A 15,751-nucleotide genomic window follows, 5' to 3' on the forward strand; every position below is an offset into this window, starting at 1 on the left:
ACTGTATCATTCAGATCATTTCATATTACAGTATAATTCAGAATCATTTTCTACATTACTGTATAATTCAGATCATCATTTAAATTACTTTATAATTCAGATCATCTAAATAACTATATCATTCAGATCATCTTCATATTACAGTATAATTCAGATCAATTTCTTCAGAACTGTATCATTCAGATCATCTACATAATTGTATCATTCAAGGTATCTTGAAGGAAATTCATTGTTTCCCTGGAATTTCATGAATGATGAAATTTCACTTTCATAAATATAAACAAAGCTTTGACCAGTATCAGAAAGATGACTTGTGGTCTGTTTTACTGCATTTAGAATAAATGTCCTACAAAACAAACAATTTAAAATGTTGATCAAACATTTTGTGACACTTTGATTGTACAAGAAACTTTTGCATTCATTAACTGTAACAACCCTGTTATCTTACTGTGGTCCCTGGATCATCAAAGAATTTGGTGTTGATTTTCTTGCTAATGATCTGTGTACGTATATAATCTTTCTTAGCAATACAAAGTCTCATCTGTTCTAATATAAACTCCACTTTCTCTTTCTTCTCCATTGAACCAAATGTTTCAACCTGCAAATATACAATATATTCACGTTCAGTCTCGTGTTAAAAAGATACCTGATACCTGAATTCAAATATTTTTTTACCAAAACACCGAAAAAAGTTTCTGATTTATGAACATTTACCTAAAGACTCAAAAATGTTATACCTTAGCCAATCAAACACTCAAGGTAAATTCAATATTTAATAATTCTTTTTTATATCAAAAGAGCCAACTTGAAACTAAGAGCCAACTTGAAACTTTCAATGCTCAGTGATCTCTTTCACTGAGTCTTCAAAGAACTGAATCTTCTTAATCTTAAACTCTCAATAAAATATTAACAACAATGTTATATGTATATTTAATATTTGTATATCTAACATCATCTGAATTTCATTTTTTGAGAAGCAATCAAGCTGTATTATTATTATATAACATTGTTGGCTAATCCTAAGGAGCATTAACTTCTATATAATTCAATGCAAATTAATGCACATGTATACAATGAGTCAACAAAAACTTCTTGAGAAGCAGTCAATATACTATAAACAAGCTTTAAAACAAAGAACTGCTTATTTGCCAGTATGTATATGAGTGGCAAGCAATACATATAGATAAACAATAACAGTTTGATTAACTGACCTGAAGTTCCTGGAGTATATCAGCTGCCTCTGCAATTTTCCCAGCATCCTCCCTTATTTTAGCAAGAGTTCTGGTGAGTCGAGCTCGTTCAATCTCAACATAGATCTGTAGTACACCAGAAATAAATATTCTACAGTACGATAGACATAAGAATACTATTTTTAAAATAATATAAAGAAATTCTTCAAATTTAGTTCTGTACTTTGTAAGGTATTATCATTATTTATAAAATATATACACTTGACAAATGTATTTTATCATAATGGAATAACAGATTTAAAACAATGCAAGATATTTGCAAGCAAACATGCTTATAAGTTATTATATAAATTCTAAATACTAATTCAGTTGGCTAATAAGTGACTATCATGTGTTGTTTAAATAAAAACCCAGTACTGCAGATTACTGATTAAACCATACCATGATGTAGAAATTGTGCAACGGAAATGTCTTGCTTTCAATTTGGAAATAGTCCATTTGTTATTTAAGAGATTTCAATTTCAAAATAAAACCAACAGTGTACAGGCTGGAAAGACTGAAACAATGTAAGTCTAGCTCTATACTGGTCAGATACTAATATGACAAAGATTTATTAGCTTTTTAGTGGCACTTGTAGTGTAACTGATGACGATCTTACCTTTCCAGCAGTCACTGTTCTGAGTGTATCAATTAACTTGAGTTTGGTGTCAAGATTTGGTGTCTTCTCAACATACGAACAGGCCTCCTGTATCATTTTTGTGACTGACTGAAAATTAAACACAATATTTAACATTCAATATTATATTTACTGTGTTGTTTATGTCAAATGAAAACTTATATAATGGACAAAGCCTAAGGTGGCTTGACATGAATTTTAAAGCTGCTTTTTCAAATATGTAAAAATATTTTGCTGTCAGCTTTATGGTGCACTAAGTCTGTCAATAAAATATTCATTTCATAAAGTTTGTATGAAAACGTCATTATATGCATAAATATAAATGCAAACAAGCTATGTTTGTTGATTTTCTTTGATGTTTGGATTACCCAGAAGTGGAGTTTCTCTTGCAAACAGAAACGCCTATATTACTCATTTTGGCTATCTTGACGCTATAATAAGAATGACAGCCCATATGTAACCCATTTTATTAACAAATTGTAGCTTATTATTTCTGTTTTTGTGAAATTTATAAAATGAAGCTTTAATAGGCTAAAGCTTCCTTACTGGATACGCAAAATCTTCCTAACTGGATATGGGTAAAGAAGAAGCCACCTAAATAGTTTGAGTAATATAACTGCTCACTATCAAAGTCAGTTGATAAGAAGTATAACACAAACCTGTTTGATCTGTCCTCTTTTCTTTGTCAGTAGAACAATATTCTCATTGAGGGCATCCCAACTTTTTGTCTCGAAACATAATCTTACCACTGTTTCTAGTACTTTACTCAAGGAATGGGTGTCTGCTCCCTGAAAAAATGTATTTTATTACAAATAAACTTGAACTGACTACTAACACAATATCAAAGAAAGGTGATGAAAAAAAAAAGAAACAAGCAAATGTTACATAGAAAACAGATGATTTTTATTTTCTCTCTCATCATGATCTATCATTTAAAAGTTAAAGGTAAATAAATAGAGGATATTGAATGAGTGTTTCTTTAGTACTAAATTTATTGAATAAGTTGAATAAAATCAAAATGTGCCAGCCTCTGACAAGCATAATATTGTTTAATTGGACAAGTTGATTTAATTTAGTATTGAATCTACACAAATATAATATTCTATTTATCACATATCTAAAATAAGAATGGTAAACTGTTAGAAAGAGTCATTTTTTTTATCGACATGCCTATAACTAAGATGTGCTACATGTATAAACTTTGTCTTATTAATAAAAACAAGAACGTGTTTGTTAAACACAAATGCCCCTGGCTCAGATTCTTGTCAGTAACAATATTTAAAATAAAGGCTGTATGGGCAAAAGTGTAAAAAATCTATTTTTAGCACTGGTGACCTTGACCCAACTGACCCCTAACTCCATCCAAAGGATGAATATCATGCAACTTATTTTCCTACCAAATATGAAATAAATCTGTCAATATATAAAGGCTTTATAGGCAAAAGTGTAAAAATCTATTTTTAGCACTGTTGACTTTGACCCAACTGACCCCTAACTCCATCCAAAGGAAGAATACCGTCCATGTAAGTTATCTTCTTACCAATTATATAACAAATCTGTCAATAAATAAAGGCTGTTTATAATGAGCAAAAGTGTAAAAATCTATTTTTATCACTGGTGACCTTGACCCAACTGACCCCTACCTCCATCCAAATGAGAATAATTCAATTTTATGTTCCTACAAAATATACAAGAAATCTGTTGATAGAATAAGGTTAATACACCTGTAAAAGTGTAAAAAATCTATTTTTGACATTGGTGACCTTGACCCAAATGACCCCTTACTAAAGGAAAAGGAAGAGGACCTCCCAATGGTATGACTATTATAAACATGAAAGACATTAACTTAAAAATAAAGGCTGCATGAGCAGAAATGTTTAGATTTATTATTTTACACAAGTGACCTTGACCTAGAGACGCCTAACGCTAGAAAAAATTAGAGGACTGTTAAAGGTATCCACCTACCAAATATGAAAGATATCATTAAATAAATTAAGTAATTAGGTGAAATTTTTTGATAAATCCAACTTGGCGGAATAGGTTAACCATACAAGGCCCTATTTTCAAAGTGATAAAAAGGGAAATTACTGGGAAAATGGATGGCACATTTATATAACTTGGCAATATCATGCACATTGTATTGATAAGTTAGTGTGAAAATTATTAAGCCATTAGTTCAGACAGAACATAAGATATTTCCAACTTGCCGGTTTAGGTTAACCATTATTCATTTTCTAAGTGCTGAAAAGGGCCATAACTTGGTGCAAATGGAAGCCATAGTTATGTAACTTGCCCAGATCATATACTTTGTATGGATTAGTAAGTGTGTAAATTATGAAGCCATTGGTACAGGTAGAACTTAGGAAAAATCCAATTTGCCGTTCTAGGTGAACCTCGTACGGATGGACGGACAGACAGACGGTTCAATTACTATGTGCCCGGGGGCATAAAAAACACTTCATACAACTGGGAGAGAATTCCCTCACATGCACACTTCTGTGGCTTAAAAACTAAATTAGTCAGTCATATCAGTGGAAATTGTAAAGAACTTGTCTGTTTGTTACCTTAGGAAAGTTTTCAAGTAAGAGAACTACAAGACTATCCAAAATATTAATTTATTCAATATGTTTACTGACCTACAAGTTACATTTCATTAAATTATAAGTCAAGACTCAAATTAAACGCCAGTGAAAAGAATCTTATAAATGTTGTCTTTATTTGTGAAAACTGGCAAACTAATATACATGTATATAAAAAAACCAATCACAAATTAATGAATCATGTAAAATGCTGCTAAAAAAAACGCATGTTCAGTTTGGCTTTACAATTGAAATTTTGGGTACTCACAAAAAAATTTCAAGTGCAAAAAGTTATATTCTAGACTTTAGATATTTAAAACATTATTATTTACATTTCTTTAATTATGACAAGCTACTTACAGTTCTTGTCTGTTTTTCAAGGATGAGCAAAATATCCAGGGCCTCCGTTAATTTCCCTTGCTGCAAATATAAAAGAAATATGTCAATAATATTAGGAAAATATATTACAGTAAATATACTGAACAAAATCATACACTTTTTTCTATACTAAATGATTCTTTCTTGTAAAAAACTTCTAACAAGATAATGTACTCTACATGCATGTAGTTAAATCTAAGTTAATTAAAGGATTTAAACATTATTTTAGTTTTTACAGATGTGATAGTTTAATTATTTTGTAAAATGTAATTCTTGTTCATGAACAGCTCAAAGTCTTGGAATATACTGAAAATCTCAGACATAAAGGGGTGCCACTGTGCATGATGTGTTAAAGTAACTTTTTATATTTATAATTGTTACTATAGTTCTTATCAATGAAATATATGTTTACTTTCTGATTTTGTACATCATTCTTTCACCGAAAGTGTTATTTAGCAAGTGTCTGCTAGCAAAAGTCTGAATTATGTAGACGCTCATTAAGCGCTGTGAAATAATTTTTTAATCAAATAATACTAGAAATAATTAAAATAAACATATAAAAGCATTATGTTGTTGACTTATTTACTTAACTTTATAGAAAACAAGAGCTGTCTGTAGGACAGCATGCTCGACTATTCTAAGTGCTTGATAGTAAAAGAGCCTTGATATTGTTAAATTTTTTAAGTTCACAAAAGGGCTAATTTTTTTTTATAAATTCATGTTATAGGCCTTAGAGAGAGTCTAATTATACAGAATTGGGTTGACTATTCGGAAGGTAATGTCACAAGGGTTTTTTATTGAGTATAATAATACTAATTACCTATGAATACATTAATTTGACAGAAAAGGTACAAAGGCTTGTTATTAAGATGTTTTATCAAGTAAATCACTACTTTATTATTATGAATGCATAAAATTGTCCAAAAAAAGGCACAAACCCTTCAGTAGTTATTGAGATAACAGCTTACAAGCAAAACTTTATCATGAATTTTTAAGTTGAAAAAGGGGAGAAAAATCAGCCTAAATGCAAGATAAGAATTATGGATCTTTGTCAGTGACCTACAATTATGACCCTAAATGCATATGTGAAGTTTTAAATAAATATCTTTAATAGTTATTGAGATATGTAAAACTTGCATGTAAACATTAACCAAGAGACTAAGTAGAAAAGGGGATATGAATCAGCCTTAATGCAAGATAGAGTTATGGAACTTGGTCAGTGACATACAATTATGACCCTCCAATTATGACCCTAAGTGATGTGTAAAGTTTTCAAGTAATATCTTTGAAGACCGTTAACCTTTAACCAAAAATTTCTAAGTTTCAAAGGGGTAAATAATTCTGCAAATATTGCAGATAGAGTTATGCAATTTTGCAAACTGATGTACATTGTTACTATAAAATAAGTATTTTAAATTTCAATTGATTATCTCAAGCAATAATTGAGATATTTGACTTTACAAAAAACTTTAACCAAAATTTCTAAGTTCCAAAGGGGCATAATTCTGTCAATATGGTAGGCAGAGTTATCCAACTTGTCAATCTGATGTACATTGTTACTATAAATAAGTATTGTAAGTTTCAATTGAATATCTCAAGCAATAATTGAGATATTTGACTTTACAAAAAACTTTAACCGAAATTTCTAAGTTAAAAAGGGGCATTATTCTGTCAATATTGTAGGCAGAGTTATCCAACTTGTCAATCTGATGTACCTTGTTACTATAAATAAGTATTGTAAGTTTCAATTGAATATCTCAAGCAATAATTGAGATATTTGACTTTACAAAAAACTTTAACCAAAATTTCTAAGTTAAAAAGGGGCATAATTCTGTCAATATTGTAGGCAGAGTTATCCAACTTGTCAATCTGATGTACCTTGTTACTATAAATAAGTATTGTAAGTTTCAATTGAATATCTCAAGTAATAATTGAGATATTTGACTTTACAAAAAACTTTAACCAACGCAGACGCCGACGCGGACGCCGACGCCGGGGCGACTACAATAGCTCTCATATTCTTCGAATAGTCGAGCTAAAAATGGATGTGGGGTGAAGTGTCTTACTAATTTTGGGGGGTGAAGTGTATTGAGGGGTGGTAAGGAATCCAGGTAATCCTCGCATGTATCATGCAGTGCTATACACTGGAATCCGGGTCAGCTCGGCCCTTAAACGTACTCGGCCCCCGAGTCAGCTCGGCCCTATTCCAACTCGGCATGGGTCAACTCGGCCCACTTTTCAATTATTAATATTTAGGTTTGTGTTATCACTATTTATTGTAATTATTGTAATCATTAATAATACACGGATTGAGAGTTTCCGAACTAGCAGCAGACATGCTTTTCTTATCAGTAGAATTGTGAGTAAAGATGACCGATTGAGTATCTCACTGTATTTCTGACTCCTGGTAGGTTTAACCGTAAATTTAAATACCTTCAGTGTCAAACAATGTGTTGAAATATATACTGAGAGGAAGCTAAGATCACCAGCTTTTAATAAATGTAATAAATTTTAAAATCGAACATTAAATCGCACTAGCGATTTAAACACGACTAAATTTGCATTAGTGAAACTAAGGGAAACAACTCTTGTTTTTTCACTCGATTTACCTCGGTTATTAACGTAGTTCATAAAGAGACTGTGGAGACAGAGAGAGTTTATAAATATAACAAAGAGCAAACAGTGCTAATATATAGAAGCTAATGATATTAAGTAAACACGTTTTTGTTTCATATTTTTTTGAATGTTACTTACAAACAAAATGCATCTAAGGAAACACATTTTTATTAGATCTATATTAATTTTATCGAATCTACAAGACAAATAAATAACATTTTTTTCTAAATATACTTTATTTCGACAGAAGTACAATTATAGATGATCAGATATTTCTTATTATTCATTTACCTTAACAACATGCAAAGCAAAGTTAATACGCGGAAAGTCAGAGCGGGGCCAAAGGCCCCGCGAGGGCTGTAGCGCTCTTAGATAACATGTATGACGCGTATCAATTAAAATAAAATCAAATTAAAAGTTAATGAAAATTTCAAAAAAAATATATATCCTATACCTAATGAGGTTTGAAAAAATCCTTAGTTAATGGGCGCCGCCATTTTGAAATCCTTTTGAGCTAAGTATAGATATCAGAGCACTTTTAATGAGCGTCTACATAATTTAGACTATTGCTAGCGTCTGCAAAATTACACTTCCGGTGAGAGAATGATGTGCAAAATCAGAAAGTAAACATGCATTTCATTGATAAGAACTAATGTAATGATTATTAATATAAAAAAGTGTTATTTTAAATATCATTTTTGCTAAATTAGCACATTAAAAAAAACTTTAAAACAACAACTGTGATTATAGATTTAACAAAAAATGGCGGACAAGATTTCCAAACGGTGGTCCCCCTTTAGAGATTTTCAGAATATTCCGAGCGCTCCGACGATAGGTTGAACGCCACCAATTTACGGTAAAAAATACCTGCAAGAATGATCTGGTTTACATGTACACTAAACATGTTATGCTCAAATCATAATTCATAAGAGCTTTCCGCGCCATAGGTAGCACCTAATTTCATATTAGTATTGTTATACATTTTACATGTCACAATATAAAAGCACCAGCAGTGTTTAGTTTGAAATGTCAGAACAACAATTGTATCTGGGACTTTAAATAATATTTTTTAGTCCCAGATTGTATGTTCCAAAATGTACACTTTATAAGTGGAAAGTCCGAGCGGGGCCAAAGGCCCCGCGAGGGCTGCTAAGCGCTATTAGATAACATGTATGACGCGTATCAATTCAAATTAAAAGTAAATGAAAATTTTCAAAAAAATATATATCCTATACCTAATGAGATGTGAAAAAATCCTTAGTTAACTGGGCGCCGCCATTTTGAAATCATTTGAGCTAAATATAGATATCACAGCGCTTTTAATGAGCGTCTACATCATTCAGACTATTGCTAGCAGACGCATGCTTAATAACACTTCCGGTGAAAGATTGATGTACAAAATCAGAAAATAAACATTCATTTCATTCATAAGAACTGTAGTAACAATGATTAATGTAAAAAGTTACTTTTAAATCCTTTTTGATAAATTAGCACATTAAAAATAACGTAAAAACAACATATGTGATTAGAGATTAACAGAAAATGGCGGACGGGATTTTCCAAACGCCGACGCATGCGCAGTGGTCCCTCTTCCGATGATAGGTTGAACACCACCAATTTATTCGTTTCTGTTTACGGTACAAAATACCTGAATTTACTTATTAACGAATTGCATTATAGATCTGGTTAACATGTACACTAAACATGTTATGCTTAAATCATAAGAGCTTTCCGCACCATAGGTAGCACCTAATTTCATATTACCGTATATATATTTTGTAAAGTGGGCTGAGTTGACCCGTGCCGAGTTGACCCGTTCCGAGATGGTGTAGGGCCTAGTTGACTCTTTTCCAGATAGAGGGCGCTCTACCGAAAGTAAACATTTTAGTCGTCTCAAAAAAAGTAAAAGAAAGGAAAGAAAATCTAAAATAATGCATGGATTTGATAGAAATGAAGCTGGGTAAAATATATTTGCAAATACTGACTTTTATTTCAATTGTTAAATCATGTGATAAGACCAACAGTCAACTATTATATATATTTTGTAAAGTGGGCCGAGTTGACCCTTGCCGAGTTGACCCGTGCCGAGATGGTGTAGGGCCGAGTTGACTCTTTTCCTATACACTGGGCATGTATACTGTGCTCCTCTTAGTTCACGGTACTTAACACTTTAAAACAGTAAAGAACACAAACAATAAACTTACACTACAAAAACGGTCATAAACTGTATTATTTAGTCATTTTTCTGCTATATGACACAAGGAAACAACAATATATTCAATCAAAATTAGTTTTAATTTGTCAGATGTAAACCGTGTGTCGGCCATTTTGAAAACAGTATGTCATCATTTACCTCGCGGTAATGGTGTTTCATTTCAGTTTTTCATGTTTCAGTTAAAATTTCTCTAAGTTATTTTACATAATTTTAAATATCAAAAATATTTTTACATTGTAACTCAAAATTTATTTTTTCAACAAACAAGAACATTTAGAAAATGATGATTGTTTCAGACGTATGCACAAATTAAGGACTATTGTTGTTTTTTGCAGAAGTTTGTAAAATGTTGTTCAGTTTTACGTAAAAATCTATAGATTTAAATTATTTTGCACAAAAACTTTGTTGTTAAGGTGTTTGAATAAAATATGTCAATTCTGACCAATTATAACACTGGTCACATGAAAATATGCCATTACCGTGAGATAAGTGATGACGAATTACGGACATCTCGGACCACGGACGTTTCGGACCAGACACTTCGGACCAGATTTTTTGGTCATTTCGGACCAGATTTTTGGACATTTCGGACCATGTGATGGTCATTTCGGACCATGATGGAGACACTTCGGTCCAGGTCATAATTATATTCCTTTTTATATGTAATTATTTGTTATTTCAGGATGTATTTAATATATTTTCTAATAATAAATGCAACAAATATTTGACAATTTTATATTTTATGATATTCAAAATGCATGCAGTAATGACCTGTCCGTCAATTTTAACCAAATTAAATCGTGTTCTAGCAGGTATTAAAGAACAACGACATCCTTGTCAATGCAGTTTTTCACACATTTTAATTGCTGAATAGAACTTGTTTAAGTTACGTTTCACTCAATTAAAGAAGTATATGTACAGTACTGGACACGCGAAACCCGCACAATTCGCGTATTCGCGGCGAACTCTCATGCTTTATAACGCGAGCGAATTCGCGGCAACTTGAGACAATTGCCGCGAATTCAACTCGCGGCGATTTTGCCGTGAACATTTGCCGTGATTCGCGGGGAATAATACATGTTCATTTGTATAATAAATGTAGATCTATTTATAATTGTACTCTGTGAACTTGAAACCAGATATACATGTACAAGTACGAAAATTAATTAGTAGATCTACATGAAGTTGTATCAAGAAAATCTTGTAATTTGCTAAAATGCCCTTTCTCTATTTATCTTTGATGCCAACAGCAAATATAAATAACCACGGCGAAATCAAATAACACCGTTAAAAACTTTCCGTGAATGGCGGAATCATGACCTCAATGTATAAATGCGACGCAGTACAAGTATGCGGCTCCATCGGCAGGTAAATAGTGTACATGTACACGTGTAAAAATATTTTTTAGGGGGGATACATATTGAGTTTAAAGTAGAGATATAAATATAATATACACATGTGTATGTGTAAAAAGATATTTAGTTACATAAAAAGATACATAATTGATACGACATTAACTTGTTCATTTCTAAATGTATCCCCATATTGAAAACGTTACATAAGACATAAATTCAAGCATGGTCAAATTACCGATGTGATAAACTAATCCTGCGTAAATATTCCCGTACGACCTGGAAGAGTTATAGTGGATCACCGGGACATTTCGTTCTCTCGGGTGATCATTACTCAATTTATTACACGTCTGTAAAAAATAACACACGCAAGATTTGTCTCCTATAATTTCTGAATGGCGGATATTTGCACCCCTGTTTTAAAAATGTTAAAATATTTAATTGTTAGTTACCGAAAATTATCGCCGATTGTTGAAATTCCATAGCGCTAAAAGACACAAAAACACTCGCGCAAAAAGAAGCATCCATAAATAAAAGGAATATAATGTTTCCATTGTAAAATAATAAATACAAAATTTACACACGAAATGACTTCTGACAAATGACTGGTCGGCTCTTCTGAAGAATCTGTGAATCTTTGATGTTTACACACCTGTAGTTGTTGCCGAATCATCAAAGAAATGCCGACACTCGATTGACTTCCACCTCTTTTTTATATATCAGAAAAAAACTGTCATTTCTTTTTGTCAAGGAATGATTACACATGTTTAATTATTGCTCAAGTAAAAAAAAATGTTGGATATTGATTGTGTCAATTATTGACATATTATTAATCGTAAGTGCATTTTGATTGTGATATTTTATTTACATTTTTATGATCTTGAAGATATTGTGCAATACTTGTGTCTGCTATCAAAACAATAATGCATATGAAAGGACCACAGCTTCCAAAAATTTATTTTTTCGGTCAATTTTATGACAGAATCCCCGCTGCTACCAGAAATGTTTTATTGCATGGGCTTAGTATTTAATCTGTGTCGTCAGTCATAAACAAACGAACATGTACCCCAAAGCACATTAAAATTACCACATGGTAAACTAGTGACCATATAAATGCTTTACAAATATTCATTAATTGAACAAAAAAATTTTTAATCCCGTTTCCACACCTTAATTTGATACGTGCTATTATTAGTTAATTCAACTTAATTGCCGCGCGCATGCAGTACTGCGTGACGTAAGGAAAATATCCTTCCCTGGTTGGTCGCTATTTATGTAAATACTTTAAATAGTAACACCCTAATTTTATGCACAGAATGCCCTCATGAATGGCATTTTTTACTAGTGAAATTGAAGGTAAAGAATGTCTCAATTTAAGTGATAAAACTTTTACAATTTTCAACAATCATAATTAGCGTATTAGACGTAATAATTAGTTACACCTGTGAATCGGTGCTAAATGTCGCTTTGCATTGTTCTAAAAATAGAATATGTGCGAAAGTAAACAATGGATTTTAATTACATTTGTATTATTATCAAAATAACAATTGGACAATTTGTTATCGTGCGTTCTTTGATGTAGTACCAATTACCTTTTGTAATTTCAATCTCGTTTTATTGTTAACTAATTTTCACCAGCACCTGATTGCTTTGTTTTAGTATACAAAATGTATACGCTGTACATGTTCAAATGCTAAATATTTATAAATATACATGGCATTTACAAGATTTTTTTAAAGTTTTAGAAATTAAAGACCACGGGAATGACCAAGTAGTACTTTCTAATACAATTCTTGCTGAAGATTCGCCGTAAATTACGGCGATACATCGCGGCGATTTTTCGTGAACCGCAATGAAATTCGGCGAACTTGCACGCGGCGATGTTTTACCGCGTAGTGACCTGTCGCGACATAGACTACACTCGCGGCATAACGCGACTTTTGCGGGTTTCGCATGTCCAGTACTGTATGCAATTTTCACCTAATTTGACAACAAATATTGAAATTGATGTGAATGCTATTAAAGTACAGTTTTAATCATCATTAAACAAAATGATTATAATTGTAAACAAGAGCTGTCAGAAGGACAGCGCGCTCGACTTTTTTAGTGCTTGCCTATAAAACAAAACTTTGACAGTTAAGGGCACACAAGACTTTAACTAGGAATTTCTAAGTACAAATCAAGAAACATTTTCACAGAGTTATCTTCTCTTGCTTACAGATAGGTCTCATGATGGCACATAAGAACTCCAACTTCCAAAGTAATATCTCAAATGGTTAGGTCAACAAGTGGACAAGAATGAAAATTTTAACTGAGTTTCTAAGTCAAAAAGGGCCATAATTCAAATAAAATCCTTAACAGAATTACCTTCTCCTGCCCATGTTTGGGACCATGATGGTAAACAAGTATTCCAACTTTCAATTTAATATCTCAACCAGTTCAGTCAAAAAGTTGACTGGTACAAAAAACTTAACCAAGATTCTAAGTCGATAAAAGGCCTTAATTTTTAAAACAAATCCCTGACAGAGTTACCTTCTCTTGCGTACAGATGGGGTAATGATGTGAAATAGCATTAAAAGTTTCAAAGCAATATCTCAAAGGGTTAAGGCAATAAGTGGATTTTACCCATATTCAATGTATTTTCTAAGTCAAAAAGGGGCATAATTCTGTCAAAAACCTTGACAGAGTTATGTCCTCTTGTCTGTTGATGAAGGTCGTGATGGTAAACAAGTATGGTCAGTTTCAAAGCAATACCTCCAATGGTTTTGAAATAAAGTGAGGTGGTACAAAAAACTTAACCAAGCTCAATACACTTTCTAAGTCAAAAAAGGGCCATAATTCTGTCAAAAACCTTGACAGAGTTATGTACTCTTGTCTGTAGATGGAGGTTATGATGGTGAACAAGTATGGTAAGTTTCAAAGCCATACTTGTAATACTTCTGAAATAAAGTGGGGTGGTACGAAAAACTTAACCAAGGTGTGACCCCAACGCTAACGCTAACGCCGACGCCGGGGCGAGTAGGATAGCTCCCCTTTTCATAGAAAAGTCGAGCTAAAAATTGATGTCCAGACTGCAATATAAAAATGTATTTTCTACAATAAATTGTTTGCAAACGAGTCATTAAAACGAAGTTTGTTTGTTTTTTAATTTTCTTCATTTATAGTGCAAAATATATTAAATCTAAATCGGGATAGGTGTAAAATCGTTCCATGGTGTCTCATATATTCTAAAGTTACACTTTAGTTTATAGAATAATTGATGCATAATATAGAAAAAAAATATTTATTCTGGTCCGAAACGCCCAAAATAATGGCCCGAAGTGTCTAACACATGATCCCAAGTTCAACACATGGTCCGAAATGTCTAACGCATGATCCGAAATGTCCAACACATGGTCCGAAATGTCCAAAAATCTGGTCCGAAATGTCCCTAAATATGGTCCGAAGTGTCCCAAAATCTGGTCCGAAATGTCTGGTCCGAAACGTCCATGGTCCGAAATGTCCTATTACCGTGATGACAACCAAGGGAGCTATTTTTGAATTTCAATAAGAGCTAGGGACTGGTCCCCGGATTCCCTTGTAACGCATAGCTGTCTCTCAATTCAATGTATACAATGTATACCTGTTTAGTGTTATCGTAAACGATTTTGAAGCAGTATGTAGATGTTAAGTTTTCGCAAATTTCCCCACCCACTCACAAATACATGAGAATGACAAGTCATTTTCTTGAAGTGTTATTATCCAGAAACTCGCACTCAAATAGAAAATGATATAAAAACTATAAAATAACAGTAAAAACCTTTGCCAATTTTTCGCATTTCGGTATCTTCTCATCAACAGTAGAGCTGTAATCTACTTCCATTTTTTGAACACGATCATCACTGCCGGTGTCAGCCATTTTGAAAACTTGACTGTATTTCTAATTTTATCAACAAAAAAAGAAAAATATCATAATGTGGTTACCATTCTATTGACTGGTCTTCAGTGTTGTTATATTTTCTGGTCCTTCGGGATCATTGATGCCAACACTATAAAGTGTTGAGAATTGAGTACCGCTCAGCCGGTGCTAGGGGGCGTGAGGGATGTTGCACTTACTCATTATCCCTCATGTACAGACTCAATCAAACCGAGTCTGCAATTCTTACGTTATTTTGTTGTGATTAATGCTTCCGAGGGATCACTTTGTTTCCAGAATTTTGTACTTCACAACAGCAGGTGTCAAGTGCAGTGTGGCAGCCGTAAAAAGTTGCCCCGTACTTCACTTCAGTGTTGTTATATTTTCTGGTCCTTCGGGATCATTGATGCCAACACTATAAAGTGTTGAGAATTGAGTACCGCTCAAGCCGGTGCTAGGGGGCGTGAGGGATGTTGCACTTACTCATTATCCCTCATGTACAGACTCAATCAAACCGAGTCTGCAATTCTTATGTTATTTTGTTGTGATTAATGCTTCCGAGGGATCACTTTGTTTCCAGAATTTTGTACTTCACAACAGCAGGTGTCAAGTGCAGTGTGGCAGCCGTAAAAAGTTGCCCCGTACTTCACTTCAGTGTTGTTATATTTTCTGGTCCTTCGTGATCATTGATGACAACACTATAAAGTGTTGAGAATTGAGTACCGCTCAAGCCGGTGCTAGGGGGCGTGAGGGATGTTGCACTTATTCATTATCCCTCATGTTCAGACTCAATCAAACCGAGTCTGCAATTCTTACGTTATTTTATTGTGATTAAAGCTTTCGAGGGATC

At 32.9% G+C, this 15,751-nt stretch overlaps 1 protein-coding gene across 1 annotated transcript; it reads right to left on the bottom strand.

Moving 5' to 3' along the window:
- Positions 1-424: 424 nt before the first annotated feature.
- LOC132746750 (26S proteasome non-ATPase regulatory subunit 12-like) lies at positions 425-14,961 on the bottom strand. The gene is made up of 6 exons (XM_060736000.1): positions 14,806-14,961; positions 4,806-4,865; positions 2,526-2,654; positions 1,849-1,956; positions 1,212-1,316; positions 425-598 (listed from the first exon to the last, which is right to left on the bottom strand). The coding sequence occupies exons 1-6, from the start codon at positions 14,902-14,904 to the stop codon at positions 440-442; spliced, it is 660 nt and encodes a 219-aa protein (XP_060591983.1). The 5' UTR covers positions 14,905-14,961; the 3' UTR covers positions 425-439.
- Between the last annotated feature and the right edge of the window lie 790 nt (positions 14,962-15,751).

This window comes from Ruditapes philippinarum, unplaced genomic scaffold (assembly GCF_026571515.1).
Source record: "Ruditapes philippinarum isolate M1 unplaced genomic scaffold, ASM2657151v2 ctg6136_1_1_1_1, whole genome shotgun sequence".
Taxonomy (NCBI): domain Eukaryota; kingdom Metazoa; phylum Mollusca; class Bivalvia; order Venerida; family Veneridae; genus Ruditapes; species Ruditapes philippinarum.

Excerpts from the sequence above, each read along its gene's own strand:
- LOC132746750 (XM_060736000.1), bottom strand. The coding sequence starts at position 14,904 with ATGGCTGACACCGGCAGTGATGATCGTGTTCAAAAAATGGAAGTAGAT. Across the intron at positions 4,866-14,805 it reads AATGCGAAAAATTGGCAAAG|CAAGGGAAATTAACGGAGGC; the intron begins GTTTTTACTGTT and ends TTATATTTGCAG. Across the intron at positions 599-1,211 it reads ATATACTCCAGGAACTTCAG|GTTGAAACATTTGGTTCAAT; the intron begins GTCAGTTAATCA and ends GTATATTTGCAG.